This window comes from Thamnophis elegans, chromosome 16 (genome assembly GCF_009769535.1).
Source record: "Thamnophis elegans isolate rThaEle1 chromosome 16, rThaEle1.pri, whole genome shotgun sequence".
Classification (NCBI taxonomy): domain Eukaryota; kingdom Metazoa; phylum Chordata; class Lepidosauria; order Squamata; family Colubridae; genus Thamnophis; species Thamnophis elegans.
This window is the reverse complement of record NC_045556.1, coordinates 11723052-11745221: the sequence shown is the minus strand read 5'-3', so window position 1 is coordinate 11745221 and position 22170 is coordinate 11723052. Positions and strand designations below refer to the sequence as shown.

Genomic DNA, 22170 nt, shown 5'->3' with positions numbered 1-22170 from the left:
TGGGAAAACATCTGCAACCTTTTAGGGCATATCCAGAAATAATTATAAGTAGCTTTTCCCCTTTTATTTTTTTGCTTAAAAAAATAAACCTCTAGGATTATTGCCTCAAATGAAATAAGTGACAATAAATTTAAGGAAAAAGTGATTAATGGAAGAATTGGGACTCTGTCAAACTGTTAACATGAACCATCACAGCATAGCTGTAAAAACTGACCCAAATGTTGTAAGGGTCAGATTATAGTAAGCGTTCCAAACAATGTTTATGTGTGGGTTATGTGTGTAAATGTTTGTGGGTTTGTTTTTTTTGGAGAGACAGAAAAAAAATGAAAGATAATATGTGTATCGGGAAAGCTATGAAGTTTTTACTTAGAACAGAATTTTTTTTAAAAAAAATAGCCTTTTGCAAAACAGCTAAATAGCAAAAGAAAAGCATGAATTTCATAGGCCAGTGATGGTTAACCTTTTCAGCACCGAGTGCTAAAACTGGAGTACGTGTGTGCATTTAAACCCAAAAGAGAGCATCTGCCTGGTGTGCATGCACTCAGCAACTCTCCTGGCTCATGTTTCCTTGGAAGAACCCCCTGTTGGTATTGTACATTTATTCATCGATTCTTATGTATATAAAGAAGTTGAGGAATCCAGCTGAATCAGTTATCTCTGTGTGCTTTCTGGATTTGAACTTACGCAGCAAACTCTGACAAACAGAACAAGAGAGTTGGAAGGGATTTTGGAGGTCTTCTAGTCCAACCCCTTATGCAAGCAGGAGACCCTATACCATTTCAGACAAGTGACTGCCCAATCTCTTCTTAAAAACCTCCAGTGTTGGAGCATTCACAACTTCTGAAGGCAACTTCTGTCCCACTGGTTAATTGTTGTTAGGAAATTCCTCCTTAGTTCTCAGCTGGGTCTGTCCTTGATCACTTTCCATCCATTGCTTCTTGTTCTGCCTTCAGGTGCTTTGGAGAATAAGTTGTCCCCCTCTTCGTGGCAGAACTGATTTCCTCAACTTAGATGGCCCACTTTGCCCTTGAGACATCTCTAAGCGCTCTCCTAATTGTCAAAACAATAATTTACAAATGACGGTTGGAATTAATTCCTGGTGTAGAAAGGGATGGCAATTATCTTTCTATTCTTCTTTCTGAACTCCTGGTGTCCCTCAACATTGGCCGTGTGACTGAGATCCTTAGATTGAAGTTCAACAAACCTTTGTGGTGGGTTCTCCAACATCAGAGATGTTTAATGGATTGGAGAACCATTGTCTGAAATGGTATAGGATTTAATGCCTGAGCAGGGGGGTAGGACTATAAGACGCCCAAATTCCCTTCCAACTCTATTGTTCTGTTGGAATTGTACCTTCTGAATCACTCCACAATACATGTAGAAGCAGATCTGAAGATACCTAAATCTAGTCATATCACCACAAAGATTACACTAAAAGTTAAATTTCCACCCATTCCTTCTTTGGGAAATAAGAGTATTTTTTTTTAAACCAATAGCTTTAAAATTACGAGAGAGAATACATTGTTTTCTCTTACAACATGATATTCTCTATGTAATAATATACATGTGATTATATGTTATGGAAATGAAAATAAAATATTCTTAAACAAGTTTTAAAAAAAACAAAGAAAAAAAATTACGAGAGAGAATGAAAACTAGGGTTACTAAATAACCCACAATAATACAAACAAGGAGAGGTGAAGACTAAATTAGTCTTGATATATTCGAAGCGGTTATAAAAAGGTAAAGGTTCCCCACACACATACGTGCTAGTCATTCCGGACTCTAGGGGGCAGCACTCATCTCCCTTTCTAAGCCAAAGAGTCAAACCTGTCTGAAGACTTCTCCAAGGTCATGTGGCCGGCATGACTAAACCTGAAGATGCACGGAACGCTGTTACCTTCCCACCAAAGGTGATTCCTATTTTTTCTACTTGCATTTTTACATGCTTCATGTAGGTTGGCAGAAGATGGGACAAGTAATGGGAGCTCACTCCATTACGCCGCATTAGGGATTTGAATCGCTGAACTGCTGACCTTCTAATCGACAAGCTCAGCGCCTTAGCCACTGAGCCACCGCGTCCCTTGAGAAGCGGTGATAGAACTTCATAAATATTTCTCAAAATGTAAATCCAGAAATCAGCCAAAAAAAAAGAAAAAGTTTCCACAGCTGTTTCTATAGTTCTCCTTCCCATTTGGATTCAGCCAACAAATTAGATTTAAATGAAAACCATGAACACAGGATGTTTCCTTTCGATATGTGAAGGTTAATGCAGAACTGGCCACATTCAAAAATGTTCATTTCTTAAGCAGATGGTAGGACTTAAATATCACCCAAAAGAAAAGGTGGAGGGAAAGAGAAGGCTAAAAAAAGACCAAGTCAAGATAGTAAACATAACAATATCTAAAACACTGATCATACCGAGCAAAGTATCTTCTTGAGAAACTATTTTAGTCTTGGCTTATCCCAAGAAGCTACATACTGAGTGTAATGAAAGAAGCTTCCACCATTCACCTAATTCCGGTCACTCTCACAGAATCCCAGTTAGAGGGATGGGAAAAGTAAGTCTAATATTACTACAAGTGCAGTGGTGGGATTCAAATAATTTAAAAACCGGTTCTCTGCCCTAATGACCAGCTGGGTAGGCAGGGCTTGGTGGTCATGTGACTTGGTGAGTGTGGCCAACTCAACATCTCTCATGTCGATGGGCATGTCGCCTTACATGTTGCAGTGTAATCAGGCTTAACCAGAGAGGCAGTTTCTGTAAGCAGGGCAATCAAGATGAGGCTAGAAACAACACCAGAATGTTTCCTTCCTGCCTTCCTTACAGGATTAGCCCTGTGAAGTGGGAAAAAATAAAATGAGATTTCTTCCAACAACCGGTTCTCCCAACTGCTTGGAAAGTTAACAACCGGTTCGAACACAATAGGTGTGAACCGACTGAATCCCACCACTGTACCAGTAGCAGGAGAAAATCAAGTACTAAGATTATGCATTTTTCTTTGCGACATGCAACCCCGTGAAGACATGTGAGTGATCTTAAGGCAGTGATGGTGAATCTTTTCGGGACCAAGTGTCCAAACAGGAATGCACATGTGTGCATCCATGCATGCATGTGTGCACCGGAGCCCCGGAAACTCAAAGACCAGCTGCTCTTCAGGTTTCCAGGGCTCCAGCATGTGTGAAGATCAGCTGGCTGGTATGCATGTGTGCACCAGAAACTAGAAGAGCTTCAGTGACTCCATCCAGCAACCTCATTCTCTGTTGTCCCCTTCTTCTTTTGCTCTCAATCATTCCCAGTGTTAGGCTCTTCTCCAGGGAGTCCTTCTTTCTCATTAGGTGGCCAAAGGATTTGAGTTTCATCTTCAGGATCTGGCCTTCTAAAGAGGAGTCAGGGTTGATCTCCTCTAGGACTGACCGATTGGATCACCTTGCAGTCCAAGGGACTCGCTGGAGTCTTCTCCAGAAACCAGAGTTCAAAGGCCTCCATTCTTTGGTGCTCAGCCTTCCTTATGGTCCAACTTTCACAGCCATCCATTGCAACTGGGAAAACCATCGCCTTGACTATACACACTTTTGGTGGCAGGGTGATGTCTCTGCTTTTTAGTATACAAAACCCAGAACCTTTTAATATGAAAACTCTGAATACTTTACATGTTAATAAGAATCAGGCAAAGGTATGATTAAATGGCCTGCCCAATCTGGATCTCATAATCTCCAAGGGTTTCCAAAATAACTTTCCCAGAAACTTGTTACCTCCTTTCCCTTTTCTTTTTAAACCCCCAGTATCAAGTTCAGCCTCTCAAGAAGTCATTGGCCCAATCTGTTTCCTCTGATAAGGACCTAGGTTGCTTGGAATAGATGTGCGAAGTGAGCGTCAAATAACTCAGTGGAAAAAAAAGTATGGTGGCGAATGCCCAAAAAAAATTACGCAGGATGCCTCTTCCAAAATAAGAGAGGAATTCTGTAAGAAGTAGGATGCAGAGCTGGAAGGAAAGCTAGTAATGCATAGTAAGCCTACTGAATATCCAGAGTCCGTGTGGGATTCAGCCACTTCACACCTATTGTGTTCAAACCGGTTGTTAACTTTCTAAGCAGTTCAGAGAACTGGTTGTTGCAAGAAATCTCCTTTTGTTTTTTTCCCACTTCACAGGGCTAATCCTGTAAGGAAGGCAGGAAGGAAACATTCTGGTGTTGTTTCTAGCCTCATCTTGATTGCCCTGCTTACAGAAACTGCCTCTCCAGTTAACCCTTATTACATTGTCACAGCTAAGGCGAAGCGCCCATCGATGTGAGTGATGTTGAGTTGGCCACACCCACCCACCCACATGACCACCGAGCCACGCCTACCAAGCTGGTCATTAGGGCAGAGAACCAGTTGTTCAATTATTTGAACCCCACCACTGTCCATAGTGTAAAGAAAACAGATGGAAGGGAAATGGCCCTTGCACGAAACAACTTGATAGATCAGTGTGCAGCTTGCCAAAGTTTCAGAGAGAAGCAAACACAGCAGCTTCAGAAGAAGCATACAAATCCTTTGTAGGAAATTAACAGAAGAACAAGAGTTAGAAGGGACCTTGGGGCTCTTCTAGTCCAACCCCCTGCTCAGGCAGGAAACCCATTTCAGATAAAGGTTGTCCAATATTTTGTTTAAAACTTCCATATTGGAGCATTCACAACTTCTGGAGGTAAATTGTTCCATTGATTAATTGTTCTAATAGTCAGGAAATTTCTCCTCAGTTCTAAGTTGCTTCTCTCCTTGATGAGTTTCCACCCATTGCTTCTTGTTCTACCCTCAGGTGCTTTGGAGAATAGCTTGACTCCGTCTTCTTTGTGGCAGCTCCTGAGATATTGGAAGACTGCTATCGTGTCTCCCCTAAGTCCTTCTTTTCATTAAACTAGACATACCCAGTTCCTGCAACTGTTCCTCATATGTTTTAGCCTCCAGTCCCCTAATCATCTTTGTTGCTCTTCTCTGCACTCTTTCTAGAGTCTCCACATCTGTCTAGAGTCTCCACATCTTTTTTTACATCGTGGTGACCCAAACTGGATGCAGGATTCCAAGTGTGGCCTTACCAAGGCATTATAAAGTTGGTATTAACCCTTCAATATGATCTTGATTCTATCCTTCCATTAATGTAGCCTAGGATTGTGTTGGGTTTTTTTTTTGGTCCCAAGCAGAAGGACAAAATCATCCACAGCAGTCATATGGCATATTGATTTAGATGAGTTAATTTGAAAGCCTTTGCCAAGCCTTTGGCGATTAGTGCTAAGTAGGTGTCAGAAGTCAGGAGAAGTGAATTTCCAAGTTGTGTAACTTTGGCCGATTTCTCTGTTTTGCCCATTTCCATGCTGGGGGCAGCTGTTGGTCACCCTGTAATTTGGCTGCTGTTGTTTAAGTTCTCTCATTGTTTCGACTCATTCAATTGATTCCTTCTGTTTTTGTTATTCGTGAAAGTGGATCATCTAGATGATTGAATGCCTCTTTCTGAACCAGGAAAAAGTAAAGATGTCAGATTCTAGGAAAGCAGCCAAATGCCCCTTTTTAATTACTATTGGTAGCAGGGCTGCATTTCCTAAAGTTTGAAATGCATTAGTTAGGCTCCCTTTTTTAAAAAAAAATCATAAAAGAAGCATTGTAAGTTGGCATCGTTAAATCACCACAAGTTGGTTTTAAGTCTCAGTTCATACGCACTCTATAGACAACTCTCTATGTAACCTAATTGCTCTGCTATAGTGATCCTATTTACAACCAGAAACTAGATGTTATCCCCCAATTCAGATTCATTCAGAGGCCCAAAGTCCTAAAAAATAAAGAAAATGATGTTTTTCCATACCATATATAAATTTATAAATAAATAAATAACTCTTTATAAATCTCTATTGTATAACTGGGGATGTGGTGGCTCAGTGGCTAAGATGCTGAGCTTGTCGATCAGAAAGGTTGGGAGTTTGGCGGTTCAAATCCTTAGTACCGCGTAACGGAGTGAGCTCCCGTGACTTGTCCCAGCTTCTGCCAACCTAGCAGTTCAAAAGCACGTAAAAAATGCAAGTAGAAAAATAGGAACCACTTTTGCTGGGATGGGAACAGCGTTCTGTGCGCCTTCGGCATTTAGTCACACCAGCCACACGACCACGGAGACGTCTTCGGACAGCACTGGCTCTTTGGCTTTGAAACGGAGATGAGCACCGCCCCCTAGAGTAGGGAACAACTAGCACATATGTGCGAGGGGAACCTTTACCTTTTTATTGTATAGCTGCAATAGTGGAGTCCTTGGTACTCTCTGAGTTTGATTGTTTTCTTGTGCCATTTCCTTACCCAGCTAGGCAATATCATCAGTGCCAGAAGGAAGTGGGGTTTGCTCTCTGTTTTTATACAACTGGCTTTCCTTGGCAGGGTTGGTGAGGTTGTTCTTGGTGGCTCCTTGATTAGGCTATTGTTTACTGTGATGACCCTGGACAAGGCACGAAGGCCACACAGCCAGCTGAGAGTTCAAACTCCCCTTTAATGCTCCAAATTTCCACTGCTTGCCCTCTCTCGGTCATCCTGCCCCCGTACCTCCCGGCTAGCAAGCCATCCCAATCCCAAGGGGCCTTGGGCTGCCTCATCATGGTCTTTCCCACATTCCTCCGAAGTCAATAAAGGTGCCCCCCTAGATCTCTGTCGGCTCCGGCTCTGGCTTGTCCTCCACAGATTCAGGCTCCAACAGGGGCATGACAGTTTATAGTGTTTAATTGTTTGTCTAAGTCAGGGGTGTCAAACTCGATTTCATTGAGGGCCACATTAAACTGCAAATTGGACCAAATGTCTCTTCAAGTCAACACCAGGACTGGGCTAATCTTAGAACTGGCTTGATCCCCTGGTTGCTACTGACAAGAAAGATATGCAGGAATGGCCATTCTAGAAGATTTCCTCTTAATTTCTAATTAAGACAAATGATTCTAATTTCTAATTAAGACAAATGATTCTAATTTCTAATTAAGACAAAAGAGTGCAGAGAAGAGCACCAAAGATGATTAGGGGACTGGAGGCTAAAACATATGAAGAACGATTGCGGGAACTGGGTATGTCTAGTTTAATGGAAAGAAGGACTAGGGGAGACATGATAGCAGTCTTCCAATATCTCAGGGGTTGCCACAAAGAAGAGGAAGTCAAGCTATTCTATCAGGGTTGTGTTTGACCTTGGAGGTGGGTGTGGCCAGCTTGACGTCACTCATGTCGGGGGGGGGGTGCTTGGGGTGACCCAAGCGTTCCGCCGGCGAGAAAGAGCTCCCAAGCTCCATTTCTGGCTGTGACAGCCTCCTGCAACCCTCCGCCAGTGAAATCGGAGCTCAGCAAGGCTGCCCATGGCTGTTGTGAGCTCCGTTTTCACTGGCAGATGCACCACGGCTCTTCCTTCTCTGTTTCTAGGGCAGATCTTTAGCATCCCGCAGGCCAGATCTGGGCCCTGAGTCTTGAGTTTGACATCCCTGGTCTAGGTTGATTGTGGGGTATTGTTTACTGCTCAATTATTGGTGTGGTATAAGTCAACCCTGAGCCACAAATATAGTCTTCTATTGGATCTCCATACTGTACAAAACAAGGGGTGGGTTCCTGCTGGCGATACTATCGGTTCGGTGCCCGAAAAATTTTGCACACCATTAAAAAAAGAAATAATAATTTTTTTTCAATGAAGATTGTTCTGCGCAAGTACAGACCAGAAAATAAAGATGGTGGCGCCCAGGATCGAACCGCTACAGTCACAGGTTCAGCCGAGTTACTACCTACTCGGCTGAACCGATCCGTACCGGTAGAAACCCACCTCTGGTACAAACGAGGTTTTAAATAATAATTCCCAGTAAAACGAGACCTAATAGCTATTGCTAAACTCTAAGAGTATCAAAAAAAGCTTACAAACACACAAACACATCTAAAGTACTAGAGAGTGGTGATCAGACAACATTAAACATTTCGCCTTTCCCTTCTGGGGAAAATACTAAAAATATAGCAGTAAATATTAATGACGCAGAACCTGTCAATTCCAGATACAGATTTTTTCCTCCCATGACAGAGGAAAAATGGCAGAGAGAGGGCCATTTTCTTAGGTGTGGTGTGTTTGTTTTTAATCAAGGTGGCTACACTGCTATACGCTGGAGTAATTGTAGGTCGGAATGAAAACTCCATTAAAAAGACATAAAACCCAGGGCAGTGCAGCTTAAGGTTGTCGTAATCCCAATGCTATTCTTTTGCCAAATGTCTCACTTTTTCCCTGAGTGTACACCTACTCTTCTCATCAACCATGTCAAAAGGTTTCTTGAATTGCTCACGTTCAAGCGTTTAATAGAGTGGTAGTAGCTGTGTTGCCAAAAAGAAGGCTAATTGCAAAACCATCCTAGGTAAAATTATTCCTGTATTTTCTTTTTAAAGGTGGAGGGGGGGAGTCATATTAGTTAAGGGGCACCTTTGAGGTTGGGAAACTCCAAGTAAAGCTTTTTGTTTAACCCTCATTCCCATTTTTTAAAATCTATTATGTGTGGATAAATTTTACATTTTGTGTTTCAAAACTGCTGGCAAAGTGTTAGTAAATCCAGACTGGGGTATCTCTGTAACCCAAGGATCCGGGCTAAATTGCTAGATTGATTGCTTGTCTTCAGATATGGCTCTGGGTGGGAAGGAAATGCAATTTCTGTTTATCTTAAAACCCTCGTATCTTTCTTCTCTTATTTTGCATAATATGTCCTGGGACAACCGTTTTTCTTCTTCTGTCCTCTTAGCATCCATACACGGACAGATCTTCACACTCCTGAAATGAATGAATTGTTTCCTGCAAAAGCCCATTCCCCTTTCTCTCCTCTTTTATTTCTTATGGGAGGGGGCATTCACCGTCTACCTGTGGCTTTACTCGCAAGTCGACCCTGATTTCTTAGTTGTTTTTTTCTTCTGGCAGCTCTGTGCATGCGCACACTGGGAACTGGCTCCAGCTGTTCCTCTGCCTCATTGCTGTCTAGCTCTGAAGGCAGCTGAGAACTGCCAGACAGCCTTGGCCCCACCTCATCCGATGCAGAGCCCTCATCCGAGCCTTCCCCAAACTCCAGGACTGGCCCATGCTCCTCCCCAATCTCCCCACTATCCGACTCTGCTGCCAGCTCTGCTGGCCGCTGGCAGGCCACAATACACAGATACCACTGAAAACCGAGTTGCAAAAAATGCCGTACCTGACATATTCCACTGATGCACATATCCAAGGACTTGGCATTGCAGCGGGTGCCATCCAGAACTTTGGGAGCAAGCTCAACGATCAAAGTTCTCCCCAAAGCTTGACACTTCAAGGCACACGGAGAGCTGGAATCATCAAAGATGGGGGTCCATTCATAAGAATGTCCTTGGTACTTGACATCATTGTAAGCTGAACATTGCTGGGCCCGGAAGTCACCAGAGTCTGCGGGGCAATCCTGGAAAAACAAAACAAAAATGAGGAGGTTTTATTATTATTATTTTCTAGTAAAAAAAATTATCCACCCCACTCCCACGAAACCCCGCTTTCATTTTTAAGCCGTTTCTTGACGACATGTAACTCAGTTTGACTTACTTCTAAGTCAACATTATACGACTGTGGCTAGAAATTAGTGCATAATAGATTAACTTGCCTGGCCATTTTTTTTATGATTGATTTATTTTATTTATAATACTTTTCATCTCCATCAAACAATGTGTGAACTGGGTACAATTATTTGACAGTTCATAGGCCACATAGTTGTTATATTCATTGCAACAACATTGATAATATAACTACATATCAAGATAATTATAATCATACATACATATCTCCCAGCGGCCAGTAAGATCCCACAGATTGGGCCTCCTTCAGATGCCGTCAGCCAGACAGTGTCGGCTGGCGGGCCCCCGGAGGAGAGCCTTCTCTGTGGCTGCTCCGACTCTTTGGAATCAGCTACCCCCAGAGATCCGGACCATACCCACTCTCATGGCCTTCAGGAAAGCTGTAAAAACTTGGCTGTTCCGGCAGGCCTGGGGCTGTTGACCTCACTGTTGAGGTCCAGCCCCAATTAGAATGAATGTATGAGGTGTTGCTATTTTAAACCATTTTCTTTTGTTATGTGTGTCTTTTTTTCTCTTTATTTTTGTAAGCCGCCCGGAGTCCTTCGGGATTGGGCGGCATATAAATGTGGTTAATTAAATTAAATTAAATTAAATACATAATATCATCATAAACTTCTCTCCAGAGTAACACTTTCTCTTCTTGTATGTCCTCTTCCTAACTTCTGTTTCTGTTCTCCAGCCATTGATAAAATACATCCCATGTCAAAAAATATTCAGTTTCTTTTCTGTCCTTGATAATAAGCATTAATCTGTCCATTTCTGCGCATTTCATTATTTTCTGAATCACCCTCTTGTCTGACGGGATCTCCTCACTCTTCCACTGTTGTGCAAATACGAATACGATCCTAGCCAAAGTCAGTACACATGAAATCAAATATAAGCATAGGTATAATCTTTATTGTCACTCTACTTAAATACAACAAAATTGGTTATATATATAGTCTTTTTATCGTATTTTTTCCAGTAGGATGCCCAACAAAAATGGTCTCAGTTCAATATGCTTCTTTGTCATTTTTTCCAACCAGATATGTATTTTCAACCAGTATTTTTTAGTTTTGGGACATGTCTCCACCACATATAGTAATACGAACCTGGAGTTTGGTTACATTTCCAACACTTGGCTGATCTATCTTTATACATTCAAGCCAAAGTGGTACAAAGTGCCATCTATGAAACATTTTGTACAAGTTTTCCTAATATTCAGCTGACATTGTCATTTTTGCATTGCTATCCCATCGTTTCTGCCATTTATCTAATTCTATTCTGTATCCGACATTCTTAGCCCAAGCAATCATTGTCTCCTTTCAGTCAACCTTGAGCCTGGTGAGATTTGAACTACCAAATTGCAAGCAGCCGGCAGTCAGCAGAAGTAGCCTGCAGTACTGCACTCTAATCACTGCACCACCGTGGTTCATGGTACCAATCTCAGATCCATGCTAATAACAGGGAATATAAACCAATGAGGATGTATATGGTGCTTCTATATATGGGCATGTTTTCCCTAGATAGACAGAGTTACAGATATATATGGATCTGTGCACACAAACAATTAATTGTTCATATTTATAGGCTGCCAAGATCCTAAAATTACACATGGAAGCCAAATCATGTTGGCGAGAACACAGCTGGCTTCCTCACACAGAAAAACATGTAATTTATGGGGAAATGGTCTAAACAAGATTCCCCTCTACTTTCAATGAATAGGACCCATAAGGATTATCTTAAACACTTCCATGTGCAAATCACAGAAGCAGAATGGAAAGCAGAAAAGGAAACACAAAACATGGAGGCTTAAGGAAGACTGAACAATGTCACAATTTACAAGGAACAGCTTGTGCAGATTGTTGTCCTGGGAGACAGATAAAAACATCGTCAGGCAGATAGTAGTTTCTATTTTCAAACTAAGCAGGTGAACAGCACAGGTTAGGTCAATTTTTTATGTTGGTCTCAGACCAAAACAAGAAATATACTCATAAGTGATCTGCCGGCACCGATAAACCAGTCTAGTTTACAAAACTGGTAAAGCAAAATTAAACACACGTATGAAATAGATTGATAGGGGCAAGTGAGTTGAATAAAAAGAGAAGAAATCTAAGACTAGACTATAAATGAAATAATAGGTAAAGTTACACAAAACACCACTAGGTAGCAGGAATTTGAGCTGTCAAATTTTGACCGATCTTAACATGCTGCTGGGCAAAATCCAGCCCTGCCCAGTATAATAAATGATAGTTTATTAATTATATAATAGAGCCAAGGTGGCGCAGTGGTTAGAGTGCAGTACTGCAGGCTACTTGTGCTGACTGCCGCCTGCCTGCAATTTGGCAGTTCGAATCTCACCAGGCTCAAGGTTGACTCAGCCTTCCATCCTTCTGAAGTGGGTCAAATGAGGACTCAGATTGTTGGGGGCAAGAGGCTGACTCTGTAAACTACTTAGAGAGGGCTGGAAAGCACTGTGAAGCAGTATATAAGTCTAACTGCTGTTGCTATTAAGTTTCACCTTAAAATGAAAAGGAGAAAAGCTAATTTTGTATTCTGGGCTGTAAAATTCAAACACAGAACTATGAGCAGTATCCACCCTCTTTCTAACTGTGGAGGGTGTTTTCAACACTGGGTCCCTAATAAGCAGTGTTCATTAGGATCTGGAGCTTAGGATCATTAGGATCTGGAGCTGGCAAAAGAGACTACTCCGTGAGTTTCCTACAGTAGGCAGAAGACAATCAAACACATTCTAGGTTATCTCTCTTTTGAGTGTCCAACACATATTCTGGGCATAGTTTTATGGAAAACCAGAAGGAAGACTTGAATAGTGGCTTCCTAAGCTTGTATCAACTTGCTCTCAACTATCTTCCAACTTAACTTTGCTTCTAAGCAGTTAGATGTGGTGGCGTAGTGGTTAGAGTGCAATACTGCAGGCTACTTCTGCTGACTGCCGACTGCTTGCAATTTGGCAGTTCGAATCTCATCAGGCTCAAGGTTGACTCAGCCTTCCATCCTTTCAAGGTGGGTAAAATGAGGACCCAGATTGTTGGGGGAAATAGGCTGACTCTATAAACCGCTTAGAGAGGGCTGTAAAGCTATATAATGCAGGAGATAAGTCCAGGTGCTATTGCTATTGCTTGTTTGTTTAAATGTAGCAAAGCCCAATTAAAGAAGATAGGGAAGAGAAACTAATTTTGTAGAGACACTGAACCCAGCATAATAGCTGAGGCCAAGGGAAGCATTCAGGGCGGAAATAATTGTGCAATTTTGACTTAAATCACACTTACAAATAAATATGCAGAATTGACTGTGCACTGCCATAACTTGGTCGTTTAATGTACATTCAGCAATGCAAAATGAAATTGAGCAAGATTAAGAACGAGGAAGCCTTTGCAAAATTATAGTAAACATTCAAGATATTTCCCATCATGTGTTGGACTTAAGTCACACGTGGGTGTGTTCCTCAAATTAATGACATAAATTTGCTCTGTTATGTGGCTCACACATCATAAAACTCCTTCAAGGAAGGGTGAAGAAAATTGGAGCAATTCAAAGTATTGGGGGGGGGGGGGACCGAACAAGCCTCATGTTGTCTTGCTGGAGTTGATTGTCACTTCTTGAATGCAAAGATAGCAGAGGTAGTCCTCATTTAGCAACCACAATTGGGACTGGCAACTTAGTTGTTAAGTGAGCTTGTTGTTAAATGAAGCCGTGACTGTACTTATGTTCTTACTTCAGCTTTCCTTTACTTATAGACCTACAGTTTGCGTTCAATACAAAGTCTGGTTGTAAAGTTACTTTTTCATCACTGTCACCACTTCTAAAGCTCCCCACATAAAATGGTCGTTAAATGAGAACGACCTGCATACAGCTGCATCATGAGAAAATCAGCCAGTTGAAACTTTGCTAAGACAGAAGAATTAGCTACAGGGCAAATAATAACAAATAAAACTTCTACAACTTGGTTTGAGAGACCCACATTTTCTTGTTTGTTTGTTTTTTAACTTTATCTTTGGAAACGTCCCAATGACTCCTTGGCACTATTCTATCACCTTAATTGTTGTATCTGGTTCTTCTGTCTAGTCTCCTGAATTGCTTGGATCAGTTCTTGTGGTTTGCAGGCTTAACCTGCTGCAGTGATAGTGCAATCATTCCCCCCCCCCCTTCAAGCTTCAATCGAGCACATGTTCCTGGTCCCGACTTCAGATTCCTTCTTTGGCACGGGCCCCGATTCTAAACTCCCTGATTCTGTGCACATTTTGGCTTTTAGACCTTTCCATGGAAACATGCAGCAACAAAATATGTTAATAGCTGACAGCAAAACATATCCACCAGTAAAAAAAGTTTGGGGAAAGATGCGAGAGACGATCCACAGAGCCTCTAGGAAACAATTTTGCGTCGGATGACAAGATACTGTGGCCAGTTTATTTTACGAATTGCACTTCCAAAAAGCATGGAGATCTTTTCCAGATCTTTGACCAAAATAAGAGTTTTGCTCCAGAAAGAGAAGCTGTACTCAAACACTCACTACAGATCTCATGCAATGGGAAAAAGTAACCCAAACCAATTACATTGATAAAATGCAAAGAAGAAAACAATAGAATACGTGTTTAGGGATCATGAAAGTTCGAGTACATTAAAAAATGTGCAAATAGTTTCTCATCAGCTAGGCACAGGGTGGGACTAGAACATCTCCAAGGTCTCTTCCTGTTGTGGCCTGCCAGTGGCCAGCGGAGCTGGCAGCAGATTCGGACAGTGAGGAGGTTGGGGAGGAACATGGGCCAGTCCTGGAGGCTGGGGAAGGCTCTGATGAGGGCTCTGTGTCAGAGGCAGAGAGGGGGCCACAGCCGTGTGCCAGTTATCAGCTGTCTTCAGAGTCAGACATCAGTGAGGCAAACAAACAGCTGGAGCATGTTCCCAGTGTGCGCATGCACAGAGTTGCCAGACGAAGGGAACAGCTAAAAAACAGGGGTCGACTTGGGAGTAAGGCCACAGGTGGACGATGAATGGTCCCTCCCAGAGGAAATAAAAGAGGAGCGAAAGGGGAGTGGAGTTTGCAGGAGACAATTAGTTCACTTAATTGGCTCGTGATTCTCTGAGACTCCTTGCCAAGTTTTGCAGAAATCGGCCTGGCAGCTCTCCAAGCCAGATGAGGTCTGTGACTGTAAATCCTCCCTTGAAAGACTTTGCTGGATGTGAATGAGCAGAATTCACAGTCAATTAATCAAAGGGGTTTTTGTCGGGACCAGGAGTTTGCCTCATGCTCTCGGGAAGTCTAGGTGAGAACACTTCCAACTAGGGGTGGGTTGTAGCCGGCACTACTGCCGGTTCCTCATGTGTGTGCTTTGCCCTGCACTTGATGCATGTTGTGCATGCATGCGCAATGCAAATAAAATTGTTCTACACATGCGCAGAACTGAAAAACAAGGCATCAACGGCGCTGACCAGGAAATCGGTTCGGGGGCATGGCAGGCCTGGGTCGCTGCCGGTTCCAGTCACCCAGACCGCCAAACCACTACCGGTTCTGTTGAACTGGTCCAAACCATGTGAACCCACCACTGCTTCCAACCTATGCATCTGTGTACAGTCATCAAGTCTACGTAGGCTTCTAAGTTTGAATCAATCATTTTAATCAATCCATTTCAAATTTAAAATTAATACTTTCAAACTCAACATTTGAAGAGCTGTATTTTTCCCACACCTTTACATTTAGCTTCTGAACGTTTAATCTCACTGTTGGGGAGAAAAATAAATATTCTGGGCTCTGATCCTCCCCCCTTCCTTTACTTTAACAAAAGAAGGCAGGTTGCCAGAACTTTAAAGCTGTTTGATCTGGGAAAGGCAAGAACAGTCAAACAGAATTAGAGACCAGACTTACATTATTGCTGCAGGTTTTATATCGGATATTTCTGCCTTGACAGTTTCTGAAAGACAAGAAAAATAAGGCTTGAGTGAAGTTATTCTAAAGAAATCTCACTGAAAGACAAGGGTGTAAAATTATTATTTTTGCTGTGCGCGCGCACACACACACACACACACACACAGCATACATATCTCATGTTTAATTATGTTTAGAGGATGATGGGTTAATTTCCTCTCCTTTACAGCAGTGGAACATCTCAACCTAAAATGAATTCTGAAAAATTATGAACAAAATTGTATAGGGCTCACTAGCGCAAGCCTGCTAGATAACAGAGAGAATTATTTATGAGCAAATATTCAACTTATACAATGCAGAGATCAAGGATCGCTGCCAGCAAGATAGGGAACTCAAATGGGCAATGGATTGGGAGCCTGTGAACAAGAAAGAAAAAGAACAGGGAAGAAAGGGTTAAGCCACTCTAGATCTCTAACCAGTGAATGTACCACTGAATGGAACAAGGATGACTAGGGGACTGGAGGCTAAAATAAAGAATGAATGGCTACTGGGATTGGGCATGTCTACTTTAATTAAAAAGAAGGAGGACTAGGGGGTGACATGGTAGCAGTGTTCCAATATCTCAGAGGTTGCCACAAAGAAGAAGTCAACCTTTTCTCCAAAGCATCTGTAGGTAGGAGAAGAAGCAATGGATGGAAATTAAACAAGGAGAGAAGCAGCTTAGAACTAAGGACTGTTTTTCTCTTGTTCTGTTATACCTTCTGAAAGCCCAGTGATCTACCTACCTTTGGGTAGATTTCCACATTAAGCCCTTGATATCCTACTTCAACATTTTAAAATCTCTTCTTTGTTTGTATTTAAATTGTTCCCTTGGGGGGAGAGGCATTTCTGTTCTGACCGAGGCTTCCCAAAAGAGCCTGAAGCAAACTCCTTGCCCCAACAAAAACCCCTTTTATTAATTTGCTGTGAATTCTGCTCCTTCACACCCAGCAAAGTCTTTCAAGGGAGGATTTACAGTCACAGACCTTATCTGGCTTGGAGAGCTGCCAGGACGATCTCTGCAAAACTTGGCAAGGAGTCTCAGAGAGTCATGAACCAATTAAGGGAACTAATTGCCTCCAGCAAACTCCACTCCCCTTTCGCTCCTCTTTTATTTCCTCTGGGAGGGGCCCAATAGTGGGTTTCAAAAAATTTTGGAACTTCTTCTGTAGGTGTGGCCTGCTTTCCGGGTCCACTGGTGGAACCTCTTCTAACCGGTTCGGTAGATTTGACAAACCGGTTCTACCAAATAGGTGCAAACTGGTAGGAACCCACTTCTGGAGGGGCCATTCACCATCCACCTATGGCCTTATTCCCAAGTCAACCGATGTTCTTTAGCTGTTCCCTTCATCTGGCAACTCTGCGCATGCGCACACTGGGAACAGGCTCCAGCTGTTCGTCTGCCTCACTGATGTCTGACTCTGAAGGCAGCTGATAACTGACATATGGCTGTAGCCCCATCCCTGCCTCTGACAGAGAGCCTTCATCAGAGCCTCCCCCAGACTCCAGGACTGGCCCATGTTCCTCCCCAACCTCCTCACTGTCCGAATCTGCTGCCAGCTCCACTGGCAGGCCACAACAATTTAATGCAAGCAGCCTAGATATCTAGGGCTGAGAGACTCCCGAATCCAGGAATCCAATCCATTCTGCCATCAGAATGACCAACCTGCTATTTAAACACCTCCGTAGTGAATAGGAGGCACCTCCTCCACAGGTGCGTGAGCAATCACTCCATGCTCCCCAGGCATCCCAGCCACTTTCTTTATCTTCATTTGGCTGGGTGATTCTTGAAGTCTGCAAGCCCAAAAGAAAGAGAGAAGCAATTCAGGAATCCAGAAAAAAAAAACTGTGCATTTTGAACATTCTATCGGTTGGCTTTTCATGGCATGGAGATCAAATCCCACAGATAGAGAGCCTGAATGGATCTTGCAAGGCAGTGGGGGGTTAGATGAATACCTCTTTTCCAAGGATATGACTTTTTGTGTCGTATCTAGCAAACGTCCCTCGAAATCTCAAGTTGGGGGAGAATGCCCACAGCAGCTTATATAAAATTAACAACCAGACAGGCTTATAATTTTAAAGGCTATGAAACTAAAGACAAAGGGATGGAAAACTGAAGGCTAAGTTGGGGGTGAGTTCTTATTGCCTCATCAAAACAGCTGCCAGAGATGAAGAGGAATCAGGTGAGGTCATCGTGCCCAAACAAGTTCCAAAACTCTGAAATAGCAATCACACTTAGACTTATATACCGCTTCACAGTGCTTTTTACAGTCCTCTCTAAGCAGTTTACAGAGTCAGGCTCTTGCCCACAGCAATCTGGGTCGCAATCTGGGTCCTCATTTTACCCACCTTGGAAGGATCGAAGGCTGAATTAATCTTGAGCCATTCGGAATCGAACTGCTGGTAGTCAGCAGAGTTATTCTGCAGTACTACATTCTAACTACTGTGCCACCATGGCTCTTCTTTCCTTCATCTATTTTCCTTCCTTCCTTCCTTCTTTCCTTCCTTCCTTCCTTCGCATTTAGTAATAGCACTTATATACCAGTTTGCAGTGCTTTACAGCCCTCTCTAAGCAGTTTACAGAGTCAGCCTCTTGCCCCCAACAATCTGAGTTCCCATTTTACCCACCTTGGAAGGATGGAAGGCTGAGTCAACCTTGAGCCTGGTGAGATTCGATCTGCCAAACTGCAGACAGCTGGTGAAAGACTTGTGCCTCCTTTAATCTTTAAAATGTTACTCATTCATATTTTAAAAAAACTGGCCACCCTCATTTAGTAAGATCTACTAAGCCCCAACACCACATCAAAACATGGGTATCATGTCATAATGTAAATAAGAGTTATATTAATGTATAATACTCGAATGCGCAGAAATGGATAAAATGACAATAGCGCTAAAAGAAAGAGAAGAACCTGGTGAGAATCGAACTGCTGGCAGTTGGCAGAATTAGCTTCCAATACTGCAATCTAACCACTGCATCATCAGGGCTCACTCAACTTCTGAACCTTCAACCTTCCCCAAAGTTCTGAATCAATCCTACTCTTGGGGAAAAGTGGGAAATATCTAGTTTGGGGGCAGCTCTCAATGGTCTGATGAATTGGTGCAGGAGGGGAAATCTGTGATTTTGTCTCTGTATACACAGTGTCATCCCTCAGCCAAATCTGTGATTTTGTCTCTGTATACACAGTGTCATCCCTCAGCCAAAGTTTTGACTTACTCTCTGGAAACAAATACTGTGGAGGTAAAACACACCTAAAGCCCCTCGGCGTGTGTGTTCTGTTAAGGACATAGACGGTTGTGTCCTAACATGGCTCCTACTGTACTGCGTAAAATGGATTCTACAGTGCAGCACAGTGGAGTTGCCATGGTAACAGCTTCACGGTACTTCCCAAGGGGGCTCCCTCTGGCAAGGGGGAAAATCCAACATTAGAAATTACATTTGGTCCGGATATTTTCCCCCTATAAATAAATACCCAGGCAACACCAGGTTATAGGCTAATTTAATATAATTAATCAATAAGTTGTGGTCCAATCAATGGCCTTCTTTTTCTCATCAACTGCATATGCTCATATTTTAACAATATTTTTTTTTAATTCGAGGAATGGTATCCTTTGCCTTCATGTGAAAGAACACTAGGCCCCAGATATCAACAACCAGAAAAACATGGGTCTAAACCAACAAAAACATTTTAAAAAGCTAATTACAGAGTAATTCCCCCAGCAGCCTCTTAACAAAATATTGCTCTTCTCTGTACTAGTTATAGCTGATTATTGATTTAATTCCTAACTGTGAGTCAATTCAAGTTAAAGCGATGCTCTTTGCTGATTTCCCCCCATTCCCTCTCTCTTTATTTGAAATTGGCTTCACAGCATAGACAAATATAATGCACAGATTTGATGAAAGCTGACAGCTAGTAAATCAAATATTATTTTTCTAGTAAACGATAGGCCAGCTCAAAACTACTTTAAACTCCTTTTCCCATGGGATGAATTATTTGAACTGGCTGGAATTTAAGTCAACAGCGTGGAAACTGATTTAGTCGAATGGTTATGAAGAAAGACGGGATGGGACAAATGAGAACTTTGATCATCCTCTATGGCAAATTAGATTTTTTGGGGGGACTGGAAGTCCTTCAGAACAATTGGTTCTTATCTACTGGAGAGAAAAAAAAGGCACAGCAGGAGAACAACTCCTGTTGGAAAGACCGTGGAGGAGGCTGAGATAAGATTGGGTCCTACAATTCTCACTCCATACTTGTAAAGAGAAAAGAAGGCTTGCTGGAATTATTGGAGCCCTAAAGCAAACACTCTTAGCACTGTGTTGGCCAAAGGCCATGTTGGCAGGAGGGTTAGTGCTGAAAACATAACCGTACTCCCTGGTTCCTGCAAAGATAAATATGCTCTGCAGGGCTCAGAAATAAGGAAGAAAGGGTCAGGTAGAATGGGAGCTACAGCCCTGCTCTGTCCTTGTTCCACACCTCTGGATTATAAAGGCAGGTTGAAAAAAAAAATATGGTTGCACAGATAGATTCCCTTATAAACCTATGCTGTGGAGCTGAATCTACTCCAGGGATTGGTAACCTTAAACACTCAAAGAGCCACAAAGGTCCTAACTGGAAGCCCCCCCTCCCGTTCAATTCTGGAGCTGACCAGAAGTCAGGTTCCCCCACCATAGAGTCTCCTCCTAGTGCGGCATCCTTTTTCCTCTAACTGCCCTAACCAAAAACCCTATCAATTGTGGAGCTGACCAGAAAACCAGCCCTTTGCCATAGCGTCTCCTCCTGGCTCCTTCCAACTGGATGCTACTCTCAAAATTGTGGTGTTGACCAGCGATAGGGAGCCACAGCAGAGGGATGAAAGAGCCACATGCGGCTCCAGAGTCACGGGTTGCTGACCTCTCATCTAGTTCTTGTGTCTCAATCTGTGCTGCAAACGTCTGGGCAACTACTCGTCAAGCCTTCCGAGCTAGGCCAAACTTGAAAACTAAAGAAACACAAGCTAGTACTATTTGTATTATGAGGTTAGAGTAACACAATGTTCTGCTCCTTAGTTATAGTAGGTCCATTAAAAAAAAAAATCATAGGAGGCTTCTCCAATCTGGCGCCTCCCAAATCTGTTGGGAATACAACATCTCATTTCCCAGCTAACATGGGAAACTGGAATTCCATTGGATGGTACAATATTGGGCCGAGGTGGCGCAGTGGTTAAAATGCAGCACTGCAGTTCAGCAGTTTGGCTGTTCAAATCCCACCAGGCTCAAGGTTGACTCAGCCTTCCATCCTTCCGAGGTGGGTAAAATGAGGACCCAGATTGTTGTTGGGGGCAATATGCTGACTCTGTAAACTGCTTAGAGAGGGCTGAAAGCCCTATGAAGCGGTATATGTCTAACTATTGGGATTAGTCCTTCTTTGAGGGAGAGGGGCGATTCAGAAATGTGATAGATGGATGGATGGATGGATGGATGGATGGATGGATGGATGGATGATGGATGGATGGAGAGAGAGATGATGGACAGACAGATAGAGAGAAATGATAGATAGATAGATAGATAGATAGATAGATAGATAGATAGATAGATAGATGGATGGATGGATGGATGGATGGATGGATGGATGGATGGAGATAGGTAGGTAGGTAGGTAGGTAGGTAGGTAGGTAGATAGGTAGGTAGGTAAGTAGGCAGGCAGGCAGGAAGGCAGGAAGGCAGGAAGGCAGGAAGGCAGATAGATAGATAATGGATAGATAATGGATAGAGAGAGAGATGATGGATGGATAGATAGATGATAGATAGATAGATAGATAGATAGATAGATAGATAGATAGATAGATAGATAGACAGACAGACAGACAGACAGACAGACAGACAGACAGACAGACAGATGATGATGGATGGAGAGATAGATAGATAGATAGATAGATAGATAGATAGATAGATAGACGGATGAATGATGTGATAGATGATAGGTAAGGAGGTAAGGAGAAAGGGAGGGAGGAAGATGATAGAAAGATAGATAAAATGAGATTGGCCACCGCAACATCAGAGTAAATGTATTATTACTGTAATTGTTAATATATAATTATAACAAAATAAAGTCAGTATTGTTGATAGATAAGCATGCTGTTCTTTACAAAGGACAAAAATCTGCCTTGAGAAATCAACAACCTATTTTATTTCCAAGACAAAGAGAGAGAGAAACCTAAACAAGGTTACATAAAGAATCATTTTCCAATTTGGATACACTTAAACTGAACTGAATGATGAGTGCAAAAGGCTTCAGGGGGAGGAACAAAGAGGCTGTAAAAGTTTAATTATAATACAACTGTCAAGGGGCTCTTTCTTTCCTATATCTGACATCTGTCGAATGAGTTGCCCAAAATTCTAAGAAGTTGCATAAAAGAACAGATTTGTCTTGTTTGTTTTAAAATCAGCGGCCAATTTATCGTAATTTGTTATGAAATTTTCCAGGAATTCAGCAGTTGTATCTAGCCATACTAAAAGTAACCCTCTTCACTTGGCCAGGATTCATACATACATGCCTACATGCATACCCGGGGTGGGTTGCTGCTGTTTTTACTATCAGTTTGCAACGTGTGCACAACACATGCGTGCACTATTCAATGTAAATTGTTCTTCGTGCATGTGCAGAACAATTTACAGTGAACAGCACATGCGC

General features: G+C 42.4%; 1 protein-coding gene across 5 annotated transcripts in view; it reads right to left on the bottom strand.

Moving 5' to 3' along the window:
- Positions 1-22170, bottom strand: part of ADAMTSL3 (ADAMTS like 3) — a 194071-nt gene that overhangs the window by 93117 nt on the left and 78784 nt on the right. For all 5 annotated transcript variants that reach the window (XM_032232505.1, XM_032232504.1, XM_032232507.1 and 2 more), the window contains 3 exons: positions 17164-17291; positions 15459-15504; positions 9196-9432 (listed from right to left, as the gene is read on the bottom strand). In XM_032232505.1, the coding sequence (XP_032088396.1) occupies positions 9196-9432; positions 15459-15504; positions 17164-17291 (411 nt within the window). The remainder of the gene's footprint in view (positions 1-9195; positions 9433-15458; positions 15505-17163; positions 17292-22170) is intronic.